Source organism: Prinia subflava, chromosome 18 (assembly GCF_021018805.1).
Source record: "Prinia subflava isolate CZ2003 ecotype Zambia chromosome 18, Cam_Psub_1.2, whole genome shotgun sequence".
Lineage (NCBI taxonomy): Eukaryota > Metazoa > Chordata > Aves > Passeriformes > Cisticolidae > Prinia > Prinia subflava.
The window spans coordinates 4,367,781-4,387,638 of record NC_086264.1 but is presented as its reverse complement, the minus strand read 5'-3'; the positions used below and the strand labels follow the sequence as shown (position 1 = coordinate 4,387,638).

General features: G+C 38.1%; 1 protein-coding gene across 6 annotated transcripts in view; it reads left to right on the top strand.

The window, feature by feature from the left end:
- PRDM5 (PR/SET domain 5) overlaps positions 1 to 18,911 on the top strand; it is a 67,958-nt gene extending 49,047 nt beyond the window's left edge. For 2 of the 6 annotated variants that reach the window (XM_063415006.1, XM_063415004.1), the window contains exons 15-16: positions 7,391 to 7,495; positions 12,130 to 15,337. In XM_063415006.1, coding sequence (XP_063271076.1) covers positions 7,391 to 7,495; positions 12,130 to 12,294 — 270 coding nt within the window. In that variant the 3' untranslated portion in view covers positions 12,295 to 15,337. Of the gene's footprint in view, positions 1 to 7,390; positions 7,496 to 12,129; positions 17,469 to 18,266 lie in introns of those variants that run through there. The other 4 variants (XR_010082587.1, XM_063415005.1, XM_063415007.1 and 1 more) reach the window with 4 other exon arrangements.
- Positions 18,912 to 19,858: the final 947 nt, after the last annotated feature.

Here is a 19,858-nt window from a genome sequence, read left to right as displayed (position 1 = left end):
AGAACTGGACAGCTAAAAGATCAAAGATGGTCTTTGTAGGAGGAGGAAAAAAAAAAGTGCTACAATTATTAATAAAAATGAGAGAAAACAAAGTTTATTACTGACTTCTATGGATTTTTGAGTCAGAAGGAGGAATTCTGCCTGAGTCTGTTCTGCAGAACATTATCCGTGAAGTATGATAGGATGATAAGCTGTTATTTTGTTGTTCAGGTGAGTAAAATTTAGTGCAGGTAGAAGGGAATAAATATGTGTTTTAGCTGATGTGAAAGAAGAGAGTGGTGAAGGGAATTGGAAAGTGGGAATAAGAAAGTGGGGGAGTAAAAATACTGAGAGGTAAATGGGGAAGACACCATTGTTTTCAAGAACTCTTGTGTGCTTGGCAAGAATGAAAAGATTTATTTAATCTTTAGTAGTAGGTTGATGCTTGTCAGGAATACAGGGTACAGTAACCAAACCAACTCCCTTTCAGCAGAGAAACCAGCTGCTGAGGCGTTCAAGTGTGTCTTTCTTGAAGTGAGGGCTTGTGTTGTGAGTCCTGACTGAAGGAAATGTGTTCTAACTGCACTGTGTAAGGACTTCTCCAAGGAAGAAAAAAAACTTGTGCAGAGAGAGTTTGAGACTCCTGAGCGCAATGCTAATGCACTAGGACTTGTTCTGTATTCCTAGGCTATTTAAACAAAGATGAACTAAAGATTAGGAGATTAAAAAAATGCACTGTGTTTGCCGAAGGTTTGGGTCCTTCTGTCAGTTCTAAGAACAAGAAAACCATGAAGTCACATTTGAAATTTCTCTTTTCAGTCATCCCATGTTTTGACTTTTCAAAATGATGTAAAGTTGTTGGCTCTTTCTTTTTTTATCCTTTCCTACACATACATTTTATTTGAAATTTATTCTTGCATGCAAAATTTTTATTGAAAGAATAAATAGCAATATGTATAAATCCTGGAGGTATTTTTATATCAGCTGAGCCTTGCAATGTGAAAATAAACACAATCATAGCACCTTTCTGCAAGGAGTATTCTCATAAATATCTTAAAAAAAAAAAAAAAGAATCTGGTCTTCTGGCTAGAAAGTTTGTGAAGTTGCTTAAAAGTAATGCTGTGACATTCACCAAAGACAGTAGAGATTAAGTCTCAGTGCATTTTACCAGTGGGCTTAAATGCCAGACCTGATGCTGGGGTTTAGGGAGGGCTGCTGGAGAAATCATTGTAAAATGTTGATTAAGTTCTGGCAGCTGCTAAAGTGAGCACAGCCTGGGTGGCCACAGGTGTCAGCTCCAGCTCTGGAGTAAACAGAGAAAGTAAGGCCAAACCCCTGCTGCCCAGGGCAGGGGAGAAAACAACACCCACCTGACATTAAAATGTCACCTGAGTCCTGATTTGTTTCTGTGAAAGTAAATATGTTTGCTTTATGGTTTGATGGGTTTGGGTTTTTTTTTTCCTTAAGGAAAAATATAACAGCCTAGGAAAACATAAATGAGGAACTTACTGAAGTTGTTGATGAAATGAGATTACAGACCATATCAGCTTTGAGAGAGTTACATGCACATTCCCAACCCTCACACTGCACAAAACTTCAGCTCTTTCCTAAGGCTTTGTTCAGTGCCTGACTTAACATTGCAACCTTTGAGCTTAAACATGTGGAAAAATTATTGTATGTTACAGCAATAGAATTGGTAATGCTTGGAAGTGCAGCCATCAATAAGTGTCCAGAGTTGTTGTTATGTTAAATTGATGTTTCCATTACTTCTGAGAATGGTGATTTTTTTTACAGTTGGATTCAGTGATGGAAAACAGAAAGAGTCAAAGCTATTTGAGAATGGCTCTTCATCATATTTCATATGACTTGAATATTTCATATTTATATGTAACAGATATAGTCAATTTTTATAGCTTGTTTAAAAACCTGAGTTCCAGTGGGTGGAAGCTGCCAGACTGTGCTTAAATGAGGTACATTTCTGAGGTAATTTAAAAATTAGAGAAATTTCAGTGTATCATTTTTGTTTCATGCATAAGTGCCTACTATTTTAAAACACATTAATATTAAAATACGTTTAAAACCACCATATGTGCAGAAATTAACCAGCTGTGAAATAATTTCAAGTTTTATTTATTAATTTCATGGGAATAGGGAGAAATCATGGTGAGTATGGAATTGAGGCAGTCTCCTCTAGAGGACTCTTCCAGACAGTTTGTTTTTTTTTTTGCTGAACAAGAATAGGTCCTGAGTTAAACAGGCTTTCCAAGGCTCTGATTTGGAACTTTACACTGCCCCCTCTTTTTTAACCCAGAAGAATATTAAAATAATAGTAAATGAGAAATAATGCAAGGACGGTATTGACATAATTTCACTTCTCCTGTGTTTCCCAGGAAATATTTGAGCTTAAAGATTGAGAAAAGGTCATGTGTTGTAGAAGTACCATAGAATGCTATTGCCAAAAAAAATACTTTGTGTACTAAATATAGACTTTTGTGCACATGACAGTGAGTAATGAAATAATATGATGTGTTGATTGAATTTGGAAGAGTTTTTCCCTCTTGGATTTTATATCTGTATATCCCTGTTAGTGAGATGGGGGTGAGTTCCCAAACATCTGCCTGAGGATGACAACTTTGCCAGGGCTGTGGTTTCCTTGCCTTTGAAATCTCTGTTTGCACACAGAATGTGGAAGTTTGAATCCCACTGCACCTATATTTTCACACATTTTTATGTAATGTTGACTGATGATTATCTCTTCCTTGTAGAGTGAAAATGTAGTTTTTCTATATTAATACTGTTATTTTCCAGGAACAGGTGAACATCTATTGACTTTTCATCAATGCTGATTAAATAAACCCTCCTTCACTAAATTTTAGGGGCAGAAATTACCTCAGCAGTTTGGCAGGCATTTCAGAAAATATAGATGCTTTTGTTTTAATTACAAATTTTAGTGCAAAAAGGATTATTTCTTTAGTACTCCTGAAACAGAATTAATTGAGACTTAGTCTAACAAAAACATTAGTCTTTTCGAATAAAAGACACATTTTTGTTTAAATCTTCCAGAATTACCTCACAGTTGTTTTAACAGGAAAATTTCTTGGCCTGCTCTAATCGTTGGAAATATTTTTTATTAAGGATTTTACTTTTCAATAGAAGAGGCATGTTCTTGTGAAAGTGACTTTTAATTGAGGTTTAATATTAGACGTTTCAAATCCCTACTACTTCTGTAGAGTTGTAAATTCTCATCACCCTTTGTCTTCCAGTGTCAGTGTTATGTTAGTAATTCAAGTAAGTCCCTGTCTCTGGATCAGCCACTTGCTGTAACTTGCAGAAACTTTCCAGTTACTAAGAGAGCATCTTGTTAGTTCTTGAACTTTTTTCACACTTAGCTACAAAACTGGAGTCTGCTAACTTGGTCTATCTGTGATTTTAAGTGTAAGCAGGTTTCCTGCATTTTCAGGTTGGCAAAGCTGTAGGATTTCCAGATTTCTCTTTGAGAGTAACGAGCTCCTGGTAGCTGCAGACATGACTGGTGTATTTTAATGTTATCTGGCTGGTTATGTTTGTTCATCCTAGGCCACATTTTTCCATTTACCTGATGTTTTTTCAAAACAGTCTTTTTATTAACCCTCTGTTCAGGTGATAATGCAAGTACATAGATCATATTTACTAAGAGTAATACTGATATTCAAAAATTTCACATAAAATGCGTTTTGAAAGCAGATACTGTTACTATATCAGTATCTCATGAACAGACATTTTGAGATTTTTCTAGGGCAAAGGAAAGCTTTGTTTTAGAATAATGGAAAGAAAAGGATTATTTATTTTAATTTTTGTGTCCTGTGGCATCTCCATTATTCATGTCTGTCAATTTCCACGTTCATGTCACAAGTGTAAACATTTACATGTAATACAAGACCTGCCTGATAAGCTGTGCCTTTTTTCTCTGAAATTCTTTCAAGCTTCAGTTTCCAGCATGTTGAAAATACAGACCCTTCAAGTTAGTAGTTGTGTTCTTAACTCTTATTTAATTCTGGATATATGTTTATTTGATAATAATAATGTTTAAATTATGTTTGTCTTGCTGTAACTGGGGAGCTGATGCAATAGTTCTAATGCACAAGTGCTAACTTAGTGTACATAATGTATTTATATTTTTAAGGGACAAACAGGCAACTGCAGCAGCAGGTAGCAGTTCAAATATTCTGCATTTGAGTATTTCGATTTGCTGTGCTTGTAGGACACTGCACGCTTTGTGTCAAGCTGTTGAAGGTGCATCAAATGTCCTTGAGATTTGCTGTGTTCTGAGTGAGGTCTTTCTAAGGCAAAGCACAACTTGTTTAGAATTCAAGGTGTGATTTATGATTCAGCCATCCACAAACACAGAAGTGTGTTGCAGGCACTGTTTTATTTGACATGATTTAAAAAATGTTTATTTCTCTCATTCCCCAGTTTTAATAGTGAAACCTATCAGAGATGGGAGGTTTTAGGTTAGTATGTGTCAGTCTTGCAGCAAAGCACCTTCCAGAGTACCACTGAGCTCTGCTTGGTCTTTCCTTGTTCAAAGGCAGGAAGGTTGTAAATCCTGATCTATGTATTTCTATTCATACCGGGCATGCTTAAAACTGTGATATTAAATCACTGCAGTTATCAGTCACATCCTGTCTCTCTCGCTCTCCCTGCTCCCTTCTTCATTTAGATTGTCAGTAAAAGAAAGCACATTTGATCCTTCAGCTTGGCTGCCACTATAGCCATGGCCTGGTAGATGCTTCTTCAACAGAGGGCAGATTTATAGTACCAGCACTTGCTAACTCCTCTGAAGTCAGGCTTGGATCATCTTCCCAATGAGCTCCTGTTTTGTTCACATTTAGCAGGTTTTTCCATTATCTTGATGTTTTAAATCTCTCCAGCTTTCTTCTCAGCGTTGGCCCCTTTTGTCCTTTCATGGTGGCATTAACTTTTTCAGACCTGTTGCCATGGTTTTTATCTTTTTTCTCCTCTGCTCACATTTAAAGCAGTGATGGTTGTGCCAAGTAAACATCATATTTTCCATGTTACAAGTGTTGCTTTCTCCAAGCACTGTGCAGTGGAAATTTGACATGAGGGGGAGAAGGAGCAAAGAGAAGAGGAAAAGCACAGAATGTTTTGTTTTGTAGAAATTGATCTGTGAGGATGATGTGTTCTTCAAAATAAAAACATTTAAAAATTAGTTTTTTTTCCTCTGGAGATAAACTGAGGGCCAAGTTTTACTCTGGACAGCACTATTGATTTTCCTGAAACAGACACAGATGTGAATGGAGGGCAGCTTCACTCAGGGAAGAGGAGGGTGGTGTGAATCAGTCATGTCTGCTGAAGTCACCGAAATATACAGATGGAAGGGATCTAAAATTAGATCAAAGACAGCTTTGGATGTGTTTCATGCACTACATATGTGAATTTCAGTACAAATGCCAAGGGGGATGTTAGATACATCCTTTTTTGCCACAGAGAATAATACAAATATAAAATGTATAACTGCCAAACATAACCTGGGGGAAGATAATACAGACCAGGTTTGTGACTTCAGCTTCCCAGAGTGTAAAATGACTCTTTGTCCAAAATGGAATCCTGAAATCCATTTAGTACTGGAATGATTGACCTGGTCATTATCAAGTCAATTCTTCAGATAGCTGAAGTCCAAGATAATAAAAAGGGAGCAAGTCCACCTGGTGCAGTTTACAGTAGTGAATGCTTTCATAGGTGTTTAAGATGTGCACTTTCTGGGGAACAACCTCCACACAGAAAGGCTGCTTTTGGAGAACTCACAGAAATGTGGTTTGTGTTAACCACAATGCAAAAGCAATTAAGGGATTGTTGCAGAAACCTGCTTTTCACATGGCTCATACATTCCCCTTAAAAGTGCAGACCCTGCTCCATGAAGTCTTCAGTCAGGTCAGCAAAGCTCCCTGTGACATGAACCTTTTGGTCTCAATGATAACTCTTTTTTTCACAGATTGATTCAGACCTTTTTTAGGTAATTTGTTATGTTTTCCTGTCTACTGAAGAATCATGTAAATAACTGCCTTTCCTAGGAAACTTGATGGAAGAAGACTGCAAAATGAAAGAACCCTATCTTTGCCCCACCGGGGTGTCTGGACTTGCAGAGAGCTGCCCCAAAAGAGAGACTGGGACATACCCAGCTCAAATTGATAGTGCACTGTGTTAGATGTATGGTGAATGCTGGTGAATCCTGGCAGAATTCAGGAGTATATGGAGACCTGATGTTCCGAGAGACTGAGAGCAGGAATTCAATAACCAGACAGCTTATTCTCTTTGTTGCTTTAATGCCTGAGTTGTTCCATCTCACTTATCCCTGGATCCTACATCATCTCCCAAAAGAACTTGATTATTTTTTATTACTTGTTAATTCATAGATATAGCTGCTTTTTTTTTTTTTGGCCTATTGATTTATAGTCATTGCTTTCAGTTTAATTTAGTAAAAAGTATTTACTTTTCTTAAAATACCTTTCTTCAGAACTTGAACAGACAACTAGAGACCACAGAAAAAAAGTAGAATGAGAGTTGAGGGAAGTCTAGTTGATTCAAAAATAAGGGTGCCTCTAGAACATGAAAATTTCAATGAGGCCATGTGCAGTGCCATAATGCTAATTCTTGCATTTAATTGATTTATTGTTGATTTCTATAGAGTTCTTTTGTAACTTTAGTGGAATCAAGGAGGAATTGTGCGTATATAAATTCCTGTATGAAGGAAGAACTTAAAAGAAAAAAATCTTAACATAAGTGGGTTTCCTTATGCATCTCTTTATTAGAAGTCAGTGAGATTGCAACTTTTCTAACATCATGTTTTACAGTAGCTGTTAACCCGTAGTTCTAATAAAAATACAGATGGTTTGGTTGCCATCTGCACTTCTTTTGAGATTCTGCAATGAATATGTGATTAACCTTCTGTCACCACTTTTCAAAATAAGTTTTTCTGCTACCACAAGCTTTCGTAGTACCTCCTCTTCCTCCCCTCTTCCCCTGCTTGGAAACCTCCAAACAAACTTGAGGTTTTTGTAGATAATCTTACTTGTCTGTATGCTTTAAGCATTTGTGGAGGACAAAGGAAAGAACATAGGAATTTTATATTTCTGTACCTTTTTACGTGACAAAAAGCAGACTCCCCAAATGGCTGGGTTTGAAAGACTGGAACAGATAATTAATTCATAAGTGGGTGCTGAAGTGGAAACTGTCAGGCCACAGCTTTCCCAGCTTTCACTTAATCATTTGAAAGTAATTTTCTGTTGTTTTCACTGACTGTAATACCTTGGAGAGAGTATAAAACTTGCACCATCCAGCATGGAATTCCACTCCTTTAATGACCGGGGCTCTGTGTTGACTCACTTTCACTTGCTGTTGTCATTTCATGCAGGAAAAGCCATACCAGTGCTCAGAGTGTAACAAGGCTTTCAGTCAGAAGCGAGGCCTGGACGAGCATATGAGGACCCACACCGGGGAGAAGCCCTTCCAGTGTGATGTGAGTTCCTCTCCTCCTTTCCCATCATCTCAGCCTCAGTGCAGCAGCAGGATTTAATTGCAGTGATATTGTGGCCTTGCACCTATTGCTTGTGGCAGTTATACTTCACATGAGCTTGGATTGCCCAAGGAATGAAGAGCCATTCAGGGAATTTCATGTACCCTCTTTACTTGCCAAGACCCACACACTTCCATTAATTTTATGGTTTTGGATTCCCTAAGAGTTATTTTCACCATTAGTAATGCAGTTTGGATGTTACCATTTACAAATTCATGCTGCTTGGATTCCTGTATGAATTGTATGACAGGTTAATATTTGGAGATTAGCTTGTGTAGGAAAAGGGATTTCCTTTATTACATGGAATCTCAATGCTTCTGACATTCACAAATATGAATTCGGAATTACCTGTTTCTGTTGAAATCTGGTCTGATATTTTCAACTTCTGCTCACAGCCTCTCGTTGTTGTTCAGTGAGGAAATCTGGGATGTGTGCACACTTGCAGGGCTGAAATGCAGCATATCCTGTGATAGTTCATAGATCACTGTCAGGTACCCTTCATGCAGCCTGTTCCCCCCCACCCCCTGCTTGTGTACAATATCTTTCAGCTTTTCGGAGGTAGGTGAGAATGCTGAGTGTGCAGAAACTTGAGGAATAATGTCTTTCAGAACTATCAAATGCCAAAATCGTTGCTCAAGGATTTAGAGAAAGGCATCAGAATGGATGCAGAATTAGCGTAGGTATTTTGTTTTGTGATAGTGACTCTTCATGAAGCAGTCACAGGGGACTGCCAGCTCTCAGTTATATCCTAGATGGCTTAGTCTGAGCAGCTGTAAATTTGCTCAGAAATTTATATAATTGGATGCAAAATTAGAATAACAGCTTGGCAGGAAAGTTTCAAGGGTGTGTTAACTGTTCTGGTTTTTAGTGAATGATCCAATGTAATTTCACTGAGCATAAAATACATTAATTTCATGAAAAAGTTCAACTAAGATATTTTGCTGATGTCTACAAGTTAGGAGATTTGCTGTATTCTTTTGGGATAATCTCAGCCTGGCTCTGGATAGTACCTGGAGGATTTCTCTAACTCTAGATCATTGTCAGTAACTTTCTCAGCTTTCAGATTGTTATACTGTTTATCAGCTCTTGGCCAGCTTGCAGTGTAAATGCAGTTTTTCCCACACTGTGGATCCAAGATTCACTGCCCTTGGATTCAGAGTGTGCTTTTGCAGACTAACTTGGTATGATGGTTCAATTTTATTTTTTTTTCCTTGATTTAATTAGAAATAGGAGATGTATGAAAACATACTTCCCTGTTTCAGCTTTTCCTTCAATTTTCTTCATGAATTAGGTAGAGCTGTACTTTCCCAAACCATAGCATTTCTAGAAACAGCTGTAATCCGTGTCTAGTCCTACTCCTTTGCTTGAGAATTTTTCAGAGTGTACTTTCAGTTACTGGTTATATTTTTTGTGCTTAAAATTTCTTGTATCATCAAAATCACTCTTTAGAAGGAGCCTTTTGCTGGCTGCACACTGCCAGAGGCTGCTGATCTTTTGGGGTTTGGACATAACAGCAGTTGCCTCCACTGTTCATTTCTGCATGCTCCAGTCACCCAGGTGCCCACCGTGGTCTGTTTAACGCACACTTAGAGAGGGCTAAAATTGATGTTTTCAATCACTTCTCATTATTTCACCTGGGCTCCTGTTCTGCACATGCTGGGGACACCAGAGTAAATATCACCCAAAGCAGCCCATTCCTCCAAATCTGCCTTGCACATTGCATGATTCCAAATGTTTACGTAGAAGTTACAGGAAAACCAGTGGTGGACAGTTAGAGAAAAATGTCCCTCTGGGGAGACATTTATTGTGGGCTACCTGATACTAAATTTCCTTTTTACACTCAAGTATTTTCACCTGCAATTTTTTATTCCACTCAAGATATCTGTAGATGCTCTCATTGTTTTTCTTACAATGACTTGAGTGGTAATTTATGACAACAACTTCCACAAGTTCTTATCTCAGGAATACCACATACCAATTCTTTTAGTGTTCTTTTAGTCTGTATTTTTGCTTTAAATAGATTTTTTTTTCCTCAGAATCAGAAATAAAAATCATGTCTTCTCTTCCTGTCTTACTCTCAGGCACATGGAACAGTCATTACAGTGCAGGATTGAGTTACATGTGAAATTAATCCTTGTACTCTGTTTGAGGAAGGTGCTACAGTTTATCTATGTCTATTCCTGTGTCTTACCAGTCAGCAAAAGCATTTTAAGACCTTAATGTCTCAAAGCTCTCACATCCCACGGATCATAGTGGAAATTGAATATTCCCATTTTAAGATGGTAGTTCTAAAACATGTCACCTAGAAAAGTGGAAATAACTGAGATATAGAAATAGAAATTTTTCATAGCAGATTAGATGTCTGTCCTCTCCAGACTAGCCTGTTTTTTACTGGAAGACCAGTTGAACTTCAGTTTCTCAGAGACAATAGATTATTTTTGGGGGGCAGGGTCAAGTACTGCCTGTCCTGCTTTCTTTCCAGTACAGTATTTCCTTCCACTCTGCCTCTGGTTGACCTTACACTTACTTTGAAGTGTCAGTCTTTTCCATCCTCCCTACCTGACCAAAACTTTGAATATTTTGAAGAGATTGATTAGAGCTCAAACGCACATTAGCAAGAGTGGTTGTAAATCTATAAAATATCAGTCTTGCTTACAAAATTGAAATATAAAGCAAACACTTTAAAAAATCCCCTAAACCTTTCTGCATAAGCACAGCATAGGATGTGCCATACCTTCAATAATCCTGTGCATTCCTTGTACTTTTTGAAGAAGGAAGGTAGCACAACATGCTAGAGCCTTGGAGGAACAGAAGGACACATTATATTGGTTACATGAGCAGAATAAATGAAAAAATGTACTTTGAGGCTGTGTTATAAGCTGTTTATTTTAGAAATGAAGAGGTGTGTGTAAGATACACAGAACACACACACGTCTATGTGTATGTCCCTGATTGGCCTCCTGAGTCTCAAGAAACATGGAGTATTTACAAGTGTGACACTTTTAACACATTGGGATTTGTGGCTGTGATTAGATAAATGTTATGGATTCCTTTTGTGTGCTCTGTGGAGGAGAAGCAGAAACTGGTGTTTGGTCAAAGCAGTGCTCAGAGCTGACCAATGGGTGCTGTAATTGTGTCAGTAACAAAAGGGTGGCTGTTGCTTGGGTCTCAAAGAGGTTTATTCAGAGATTATTCACTGGGGGAAAGCTGGAGAGCTACAGTTGCTGTATGAAGGTCTTCAGCATTATGTCATGTCATAAAGTCAAATGTGTTCTAGTGCAGCAGGACACACAGTGTGGGGAGAAATTATTTTGGGTACAAAACTTGCCTTTGGCCATTGCCATTTTATGGTCCTTTAATGGTTTTGCCTTAATTGGCATAAAAATCCATTTGCTAGAGGTCAAGATGATCTGCTTGGATAGTCAGCTCTTGTTGTTGTGCTTTCAAAAGGAATCAGTCATCATTCAGCATTTGCAATATAAATTTAAAGCTTTATTTTTCTCAAGAGGGATTGTCCTGGGTTCCTTGAGTTTTTTTCTGCATGAAAGATATTGTCTGGAATGAACATGGAATTTTAGGAGTGCAAGCCTATGGATGTTCATTCTTGTTTAATTATACGACTCTTGTCTATTTCATTTGTCAAATCAGCAGCTGCCTCCTTTTCTTTTTTTCTTCATTTCCCTGTTAAATTCATTTTACAATATTTCCTTGCATGGTAGATGAATGTGCCAGTATAACTGCACAGTTTTAGTTGAGTTGGTGTCTTGCCTTAACTTTTAATTCTAGCTTTTCTTTGCTGAACTTGTTCTTTTAACCTTTTGTGTTTTTCATTTTAACTTCAGTACAGGGAATTTTATAAAGTGATGGCTTTAGTATGGCAGAGTCCCTCATGCCTCTATCCGTGTATTCAAATGGCAGAATGAACTGGACTGCTTGGAGTACAGTGGAGGAAGGAAAGCGACACACCAGATAATAATGCAAAGGAATTACACCTTCATTTACCAGATTTCTTCCATTTTCTTTGCCAGGCAGAGAAAGGCTGGAACAACAAGGTTTCCTTTATATTAGTAATTAACCTTTCTTGCAGTCTTCAGAACCTCTTCGTTCTCACTCCTCCCTCCTTGTAACTGAGCAATTGGAACTGATTCTTTTGGAAGCTGCAGTGTCATTCTGGAGCTCAGGAAGGATATATTTCATTTGCACTGATGGATGCCTGTGATGTTTTGTCATAATTTTTGCTGCATCCCAGGTAAAAATAGCTTTAAAAAACCTGAACAAAGCACCACAATGTTACCAGGACACCTCAAAGTGTTGGTATTTTGAAGATTGAGTCTTTTTTAGACAGACAGCATCCTTATGCTTGTGGTACTACTCCTAATATACAACATAAAAAGATGCCAGGCACAGTAAAAATCTTTCAAGTGTTCCCTGAAAGAGTTTTTGTTCCAAAGAGCAACTCATTCATTAAATACTGCAGGTATGTGAGGCTGTGGCCTCAGTGATGTAACCTTAGGAGTGTTATACATGCTCGAAATTTTAATACTTCATTTGTCTTTGTCTTGTTTTCACTGCCTCAGGTTTGTGACCTGTCCTTCAGCCTGAAGAAGATGCTGATCCGACACAAGCTGACTCACAACCCCAACCGCCCCATGGCAGAGTGCCAGCTCTGCCACAAGAAGTTTACAAGGAATGACTACCTCAAAGTGCACATGGAAAATGTCCATGGAGAAACTGACAGCTAAATACAGCCTCAGTGAGAAGAGTGGATCCAAAGTGGTGTATTTGCATATGTACAAACTCCAGACATTCCACCTGGACAGTAAGCATAGTCAGGAGAAACAACTGTAATGCCTTCACACGTTATTTTTCCTAATTTTGTTGAAAATGTGTTAGTAGGAAAAAACCAAAGACATTCTGATGCAAAACAGCTTGAAAATAAAAAAAATGAAGATAAAGAAAAATTTTATCCTCATTTAAACAAAGAAACTTTAAGCAAACTTCTCCTCATTAATGACATTTTTAGAACTTAGACATTAGTAGCAGTGCCTGGAAATCCTGGACACTTGCAATTAAACTCTTGGCTGTCTGCAACTATTTTTGTATCTAACCTACAAGGCTCCATTAAAATTATTTGATTTGAAACCACACAGAATTTGTCATTCTAATTGACTACTGATTGTATGCAGGTTTGTTTTATTCATATCACAATTCTGCATTTTGTTGTAGCACGGTTTTGTCTGATTTTATTTGCAGCTTTCTCATTACTGTATGAAACTCATTAACTTGAATTGGTTCTTGAGATGCCAGAATGTGTGGGTAGAGAACTGTGGAAATCTGTCAACATTCAGTATTCCTGTATGAGATTGAGGAGGATTTATTGCTTCTAGTTACATGAAACTGAAATGAAAGTTTTGAGCCATTTAGTTTTAAGTACTGTATTCATACTCCTCACTGTGGCTGGCAGGGCAAGTGGAAAGACATCTTAACAGGGTGGCTTGAGCCGCTAAAATTGTTGAGTTTACATATATTTGATTTCCTGGTGAACAGCTGGTTCCCACAGTCTTTCTTCCTGCTGAATCACATGCCCTGGATTTCTTCATACCTCATAAATACTTTTTTCTTTTTTTTTCTAATTCTGTTCATAAGCACTGAGAAAAATACTGCTTTAAAACCAAGTAACAATCGAATTCATGTTATCAGAGTGAGTTGTTTGCTGCAGGAGACTCTTCAAAAGAGTTTACACAAGCCCTATTGTACAGCCCGATAAACAAGAAATTCTTATCTACAAGACAGTAAAACTGTAATTTCAGAAGGTGATTGCATGTGGAATTCCTGAGTTATCAGCAGTTAATATTAAGGCTCTGGCATTAGCAAACTGTTCAGATTAATTTTGGACCTGTCAGTGTTGTGCACAATGAACTTGGGACATCTGTATAGTGTTCCTTGGGACATCTGTATAGATTCTGGGGAAGTGTAATTATGAACAGTTCTCTTGTTTGTGGCAACAAACAGCAGTTCTCTTGTTTGTGTAAAAGCATCCTAAACCTTCACGCCCTGTTTGCTTCTTGAGAGGTGGGATAAACTTGGAATCTTTGTTAGTTCCATTCCACAAATAATTTGTTCAATCATAAATCAAGTATATTGAATGTGTCTAAGACAAATGTAGTTGAAATAAGCATTATAAAGTTGAGTAAAGAATATTTCCTCTCCTTGTTTATAGAGATTTTGTTACAATTTATCTGAGCAGTTTATTTCTAGGTCCAGAAAACTTCAATTTACTGGTAGTTACTATAAAAATAATATAATTTTAAGTGTTAGATAGCAAAAGCAACCAGTATCATATACTGAGTTCTGTGATGGTTTTTCAGCTTTATATTATGAATTATCTCCAAGGAGAATTAGATTGGTGCTGTTTTTGACGTGTCTGGGGTGGGTTACTTTGTTGTTGTTGTTGTTTGCCTTTTTGACATCAATGAAAGGAAGAATTGAGTCATAGGAAAACCAAGATTCCAATTCTTTGTTTTTCAGCCTTTTATGTTTTTCCTTATTCTATTTGGTCAGTACAATCTCAGGCACAAAGAACAGTAGAAGGAAAATAAAACACTAAAAAAACCCCAAAACAGCCAAAAGTGAAAGTTTTCTAAGTTTTTGAGGGGCAAGTCTGTTAAAATCCTCTTTTCAAAGAAGAAAATCCTTTTGGGGAGAAAAAGAGGATAATTTAACATATTTACATGTTTTGTGTAGGATTTTCCCAGAAATCTGTACTGCAAAGTTGCTTCATGTTTAGGGTTAATATTTGCTTTAAAAAAGAACACCTAGTTGTGAAAGTCAGTAAGTAGAGAGGAGAATGTGCTTCTTTTTTTCAATGATTTCTAGGTAAGCTGCAATATATAAAGATTAATTTTGTTGTATGTAATCAGCAACAGCAGTTAAGCAGCTGAAGCTTTGACCTTGTTAATGGTGTCAACAGAACAAGGGATTGACAGGATCATTGAAAGAATTCAAATCTCCCTGGCAAACAGAAGAAGCAGGTGCAGGAGCTTGAAGCCCAGTTCCAGGTGAGCATCTTTTCCATCTTGTCCTCCAGGAACTTTCCCTTTGGGCTAAAATGGATGCAGACCTGAGCTGCTACAGAGCCAGAACCTGGTCTTTCCACAGCAAGAGATGTCCTGTTCTTTCCATGGGGGCCTGATTTTCTCCCAGAAGTCTCTCCCAGTCAGAGGTAATATGTTTCACATTACTGGATTCATGAACTATATAATTGATTTTATATGTGAAGCAGACTTACCAGTATGCTACATATTTTTATTTGAGCATAGCTTTCTTAAAGGAAAAAAAAAAAAAAAGTAGAAAACCAAAAGAAACAGAAAGGAAAAAAACGCATTCCAGCAAACCCTTCCTTGAGTAAAAATTTCCATTGACAATGTCTCACTTGGTATTACCTGGAAAAAATAGAGAATGTTCCCTTCACCTGATTTTGAGAAGTGATAAAGGGAAATGTGTTGCTCTACAGGTAATTGTAAGTTTTTTAGTGTTGTGGTTTTATATTTGTTCATTAATATGATTTATTAAAATATTGACATTTCCATAGTAAGTGGTGCCTTGCAGAATAATATGAAAATCTAGAGTTATTCCTGTAAGAGTGTGTAGTCACTGCAATTTTAGAAGGTTGTGACTTTTTCCCGGTGTTCTGGAATTTTCTGCAGATAGCATTCTCTTTGTTCTCCTAATTTTTCCACTACCATTGGCCCCTCTTGTAGAGAGCTCCATCTCTGATACTAGGAACAGCAGCACTCTCACTAGTTTCTTTTGCTTTTCATTCTGATCAGCTGTGTGGCCTAAAGGTGATACAAATCATTAAGATGATAAATACCCTTTCATTTTTCTAATGTTAGATTTCTGGTCTGTCTGTATGACTGTGAAGGATTTCAGGTACTCTTTAATATAAGCTATCAAGTCCTAAGTAGAAATCAGATAAAGGAGGGAATAGTAAGTTAACCTCTGCTGGGCATTTTGTGGTGTTTTAGATTGCAGCTTTTAGTGCTCTGCATTTGTGTCAATAAGTACAGGTGCTTTTATTCTTCCAGGGCATCTGACTCTGTATTTGTTTTAGTTTTTCAGTGTAAAAGGTAGCATAACATTCCCTCTAAAACACCACTTTGAGTGGAGGAGCTCTGTTTTCTGCTGTCAGGGTGTGATCACGGTAGAGTAAAATGTTTTCAGTTCAGTTACGTACTTACTGCACTGAAGTGTTGGAGTTTTCTTCACAGTGAGATTTGAAATCTGCTTGGGTTTTTTAGGCAAGTGTGAGCTCAGAATACAACAGCAGTTACAGCTATAAAATTGTGTTCTTCAGCATGAATTCTGACAACTGTAAGTTCTGTGATACATTAAGAAGATGGGGACGAATGTAAGTAATTTAATTCACAGCTGAGAAGTTGTCACAGGTAAAATTTCCTTGACCTGGAAATTCATTGAATAATTATTCATTGAATAATTTCAACCTGCAATAACCAGTCTTCTATTTAATAGTAATTGCCTGTTTAGTCTTTTATTTCCCATCCCCTTCTCTTTGTAAGCTGTTCTGACTCTGTATGATGCTGTGGGCTGGGGCAGACAGTGAACTGGCAGAGCTCAGTGTTTGCAAAGTGTTTGCTGCTCACTTTCCCTGAGCCCTTATGCTGAAGGGAAGTGTTTGTTATGCTCAAGTAGCAATGTCTTGGAGTTTGCTAATATCAGTTGCTTCTCATGTTGCAGCAGCAGTGGGATCAGAGCTGGCCATGATATCCAAGCTGTCGTCACCCTCCAGTGGTGAGGGAAACGAGGGGGAAACACCCACCCATGTCACAAGTGCAGGAGAGACCTGATGGTCAATTTGTCTCCATGGTCTCCAGTTGGGTTAGGCAGGAAAAGATTCCTGGATCTCCATCACTGTGTATGTCCTGGGCGTGGTATATCAGAAAAATCTAGGTAATAAGATGGAGAAACAAAAGTAAAGCCACTTAGTGTTTGACTCCTGGTGTTACTGTGTAAGACCATGAGGTCTTTCCAACAACTAACCCAAGGAAACTTTAATTTAGGAATTATTCAACTTAAGAAAGAAAAATAGTAAGAGTTGCCACCAAAGTGTTTGAAATGGTGTGATCCCACAAGTCTTTAATGGAAAAGGTATGCATGCATATGCATAAAGTGTTATATAGGTCAGATACATAAAAGGCTAGAATGGAAAGGCAAGATCACAGTTTCACAGGGCTCTGGAAGTCTGATTCTGTGTGTGCTCCTGGAAATTAGTAGAGTCTAACTAAATTTTGGAATTTGACTCCATTGTCCAGGTTTTCACTAGCAGGGTGTCCTGATAAGCAGAAACTTGGTTCTGTACAAATAAAACCAGAAAATGTCCCAGTTTAAATCTGATATTTTGTTTAAAAAATTGCGACTTTTTATTATTAAGTTATGTTGGTTGTATATAAATATCCCACAGGACATCTTGCATCACAAACAGATATGACTAGCTGTACTTCAAATACCATTCATCATGTGTTCATAGCCTTTATCTGTCAAATCTCTGAAGCAATGGAAGGATCTCAGGATGTTTGTACAGCAGCAGCAGCATCAGGTAGATGTAGCACATAGTGAACTGGGAATAACTAGTTGACAATTTTCTAATTCCATTTGTTGCATGAAGCAGCATGTTCTTGGCTGAACAATAATCAAAGAGGTTGTTTTCATTTCTGTTTTCCTTTGAGAAGGGCATTCAGCAAAAAGGAACCAATAATAAAAGTTGTTTTAGGTTTGTGGTTTCAGAGGTTTTCTTGGTTCTCTTTCTACAGGGAAAAGACTGTAAGCCCTTGAATCCACAAGTTCATTTCCAGTTTACCAGCTGTTCAAACAAAACTGGGAGGCAATGCTTCAACAGGTACGGGTGCTGCTGGAGGAGAGACCTCTATTGCAGCATTAGCCAGGTTAACTGTTTGGTACTAATGTTGTGATCATTCTCTGTGTCATGCCTCAGACTTTAAAATATTCTTTAACAAACCTGATCTTCCAAATTCAAGGCAGATCATAAATCCACTTTGCTAGACAGGAAGTACCAAAAAAATTTTACAAAATGACATCTTGTTCTAAATGTTTTAAAGCATTCAGGTCCTTTTCTCTGGCATGTTCTCAGGTCAGTTATATTGTGATAAAATTCAGAGGGTTTGGTCACTATATTACCTTTGCATCTGTGAGCAATTTGTTCAGTTTCATAGTAGGTAAAGTGGGGATTAGATCTACTGAGATGAAATAATAAAAGCTCTTTGGACGTGGAAGAAAAAATTTGTGATTACAGATCTCACTTTGTTTTCTTCCTTTATCACTTACAACAAAATTACTAAAAACTTAGAATAATATAAAGCCATGGTTGAAAATAGATATTTAATCGGATTCAGTCTAGAAAATGCAAGAGGAGGATGAATTATTAAATTAAGAGTACACTAATCTTTACAAGATGCACACTTTTCCTGTGTTCATGGGAGTTTGCTGTTTCTAACCAGGGCAGGTTTCTGTCTTCCTTTCTGTTACTGAGCACAGAGTTTAGCTTGTAACTCAGTCTTGCCAGGTGACACTGACAGCTTGTGCAGAGGCAATTTTCTACTGTTGGGCTTTTGCAGAAGGAGATGTTATTGTATTGGTGGGTGTTGGGGGTTAGATTTGCTTTTTTTTTCACTTACAGAATTTTTTCCCATAAGTTTCCAAGAAGCCTTAATGACTACTTAATCAGAACAAAAGAGAGTACTTAAAAGACATGGCAACACAAGGCTACACCTATTGTTTTTAAGTCTCTGGGAGTGTCCCTCAGAGGGGAGAGATAACGAGCTTTGGGAAAGGTAAAAAGACAAAGCTAGGGGAGGGGAACTCACTCTTGCTCTCAGCGCCAAGGAGGACGGTCAGGCTGCCCCTCACTGCAGGAAGAGTTCACGGCCATCACTCTGCCTCTGTCTCGTCCTGGGAAGTCTACCGTCAACTGCTCGTGTACCCAGGAATCCTGAGCTCGCTTTCTCCAGCCTCCCACCACCGCTGCTTCTTCGGAGCTTTGAAGTTCCCCTGCTACTCTGTAGCCCAGCACTGCGAGCCCTGCTGGGACACCCCCTGCCATTCCAGCTACCAAGGCAGAGTTACTTCATCTCATCCACCAGCCCAGAACTTTCCTCCCTTCCAGCTCAGCCTCTCGGAGTCCTGCAAGGGCACCAAGATCAAACTGCCCCGGGCTCTTTTTGTGAAAAAAAAAAGCCCTCAAGGTTCTTAGTTCTGTTTATTATTAATGCTGTAGTTGTTGTTTGTTTGTTGTTTTGTCATATATACTAGTAAAGAACTGTTATTCCTATCCTCATACCTCTGTCTGAAAGCTCCTTTAATTTTTTAAATTAGAATAATTTGGAAGGAGGAGATGCAAACTCTCCATGTCTACGGAGGTCCTGCCCCCCTTCCTAGCAAATACCTGTCTTTCAAACCAAGACACTGGGTTATTCTGGGCACAGCATGCCAAGGACTCAGCTTTCCTATCCTTCGCTGTGATTTGAACAGCCTTGAGCCATGTAAAGACACCTTCTTAAAATCTCTTGCTGTATTTTTGTTTTCCAAACTCACTCTATATGTCTGAGAGAAAATCCTGCAGTTTTGAGTAACCTGACCCAAAAGTTTTCCTCAAATGACTGCAGTGAAAATTTTCCACTGCAGTAAGGGCAACTGTTGGTAGATAATCTCAAGCAGGTGAGGTTATCCCTTTCTAAACTATTTCCTCAGCCATGTCCAAAATACTTGTGTAGGATGACAGGGCAGGGCTTAGCTCTTCAATGTATAAAAATTCAATACAGAAAGATCTCAGAACTCTGAGATCAGTTCTGTTGGAGCTACAAATGAGGCTAGGTCTATTAAACCTGCGAGCCAAACCTTCTGTAAATTCTTCTGCCCAGACCTTTAGAGTGCAGCAAGGGTGGCTGGAAGCAATGATTCTTCTTGCTTTGATACTTTTCATTAGCCTAGCAATTATAGTCAGGTTTGAATGTGGCTCTAGAATTCAAATGAGAATTGGAGTAGAAAACTGTGAAATTAATGATTTGAACTTTGCTTCCTTGTTTCTTGTTTTCCCTGTTCTAAACATCAGTCTGTAGAAAGCCGCCACAAAACTGGACATGACTCAGTCAATCACTGTAGGGGTGTCAAAGGGGTTAAAAATTCAGCTGTTCTCATTCAAGGAGATACACTGCTGATTGGTACGCAAGTTTAGTTATTTCTTTTTAAACTTAAACAATTAAAAGCCCCTCA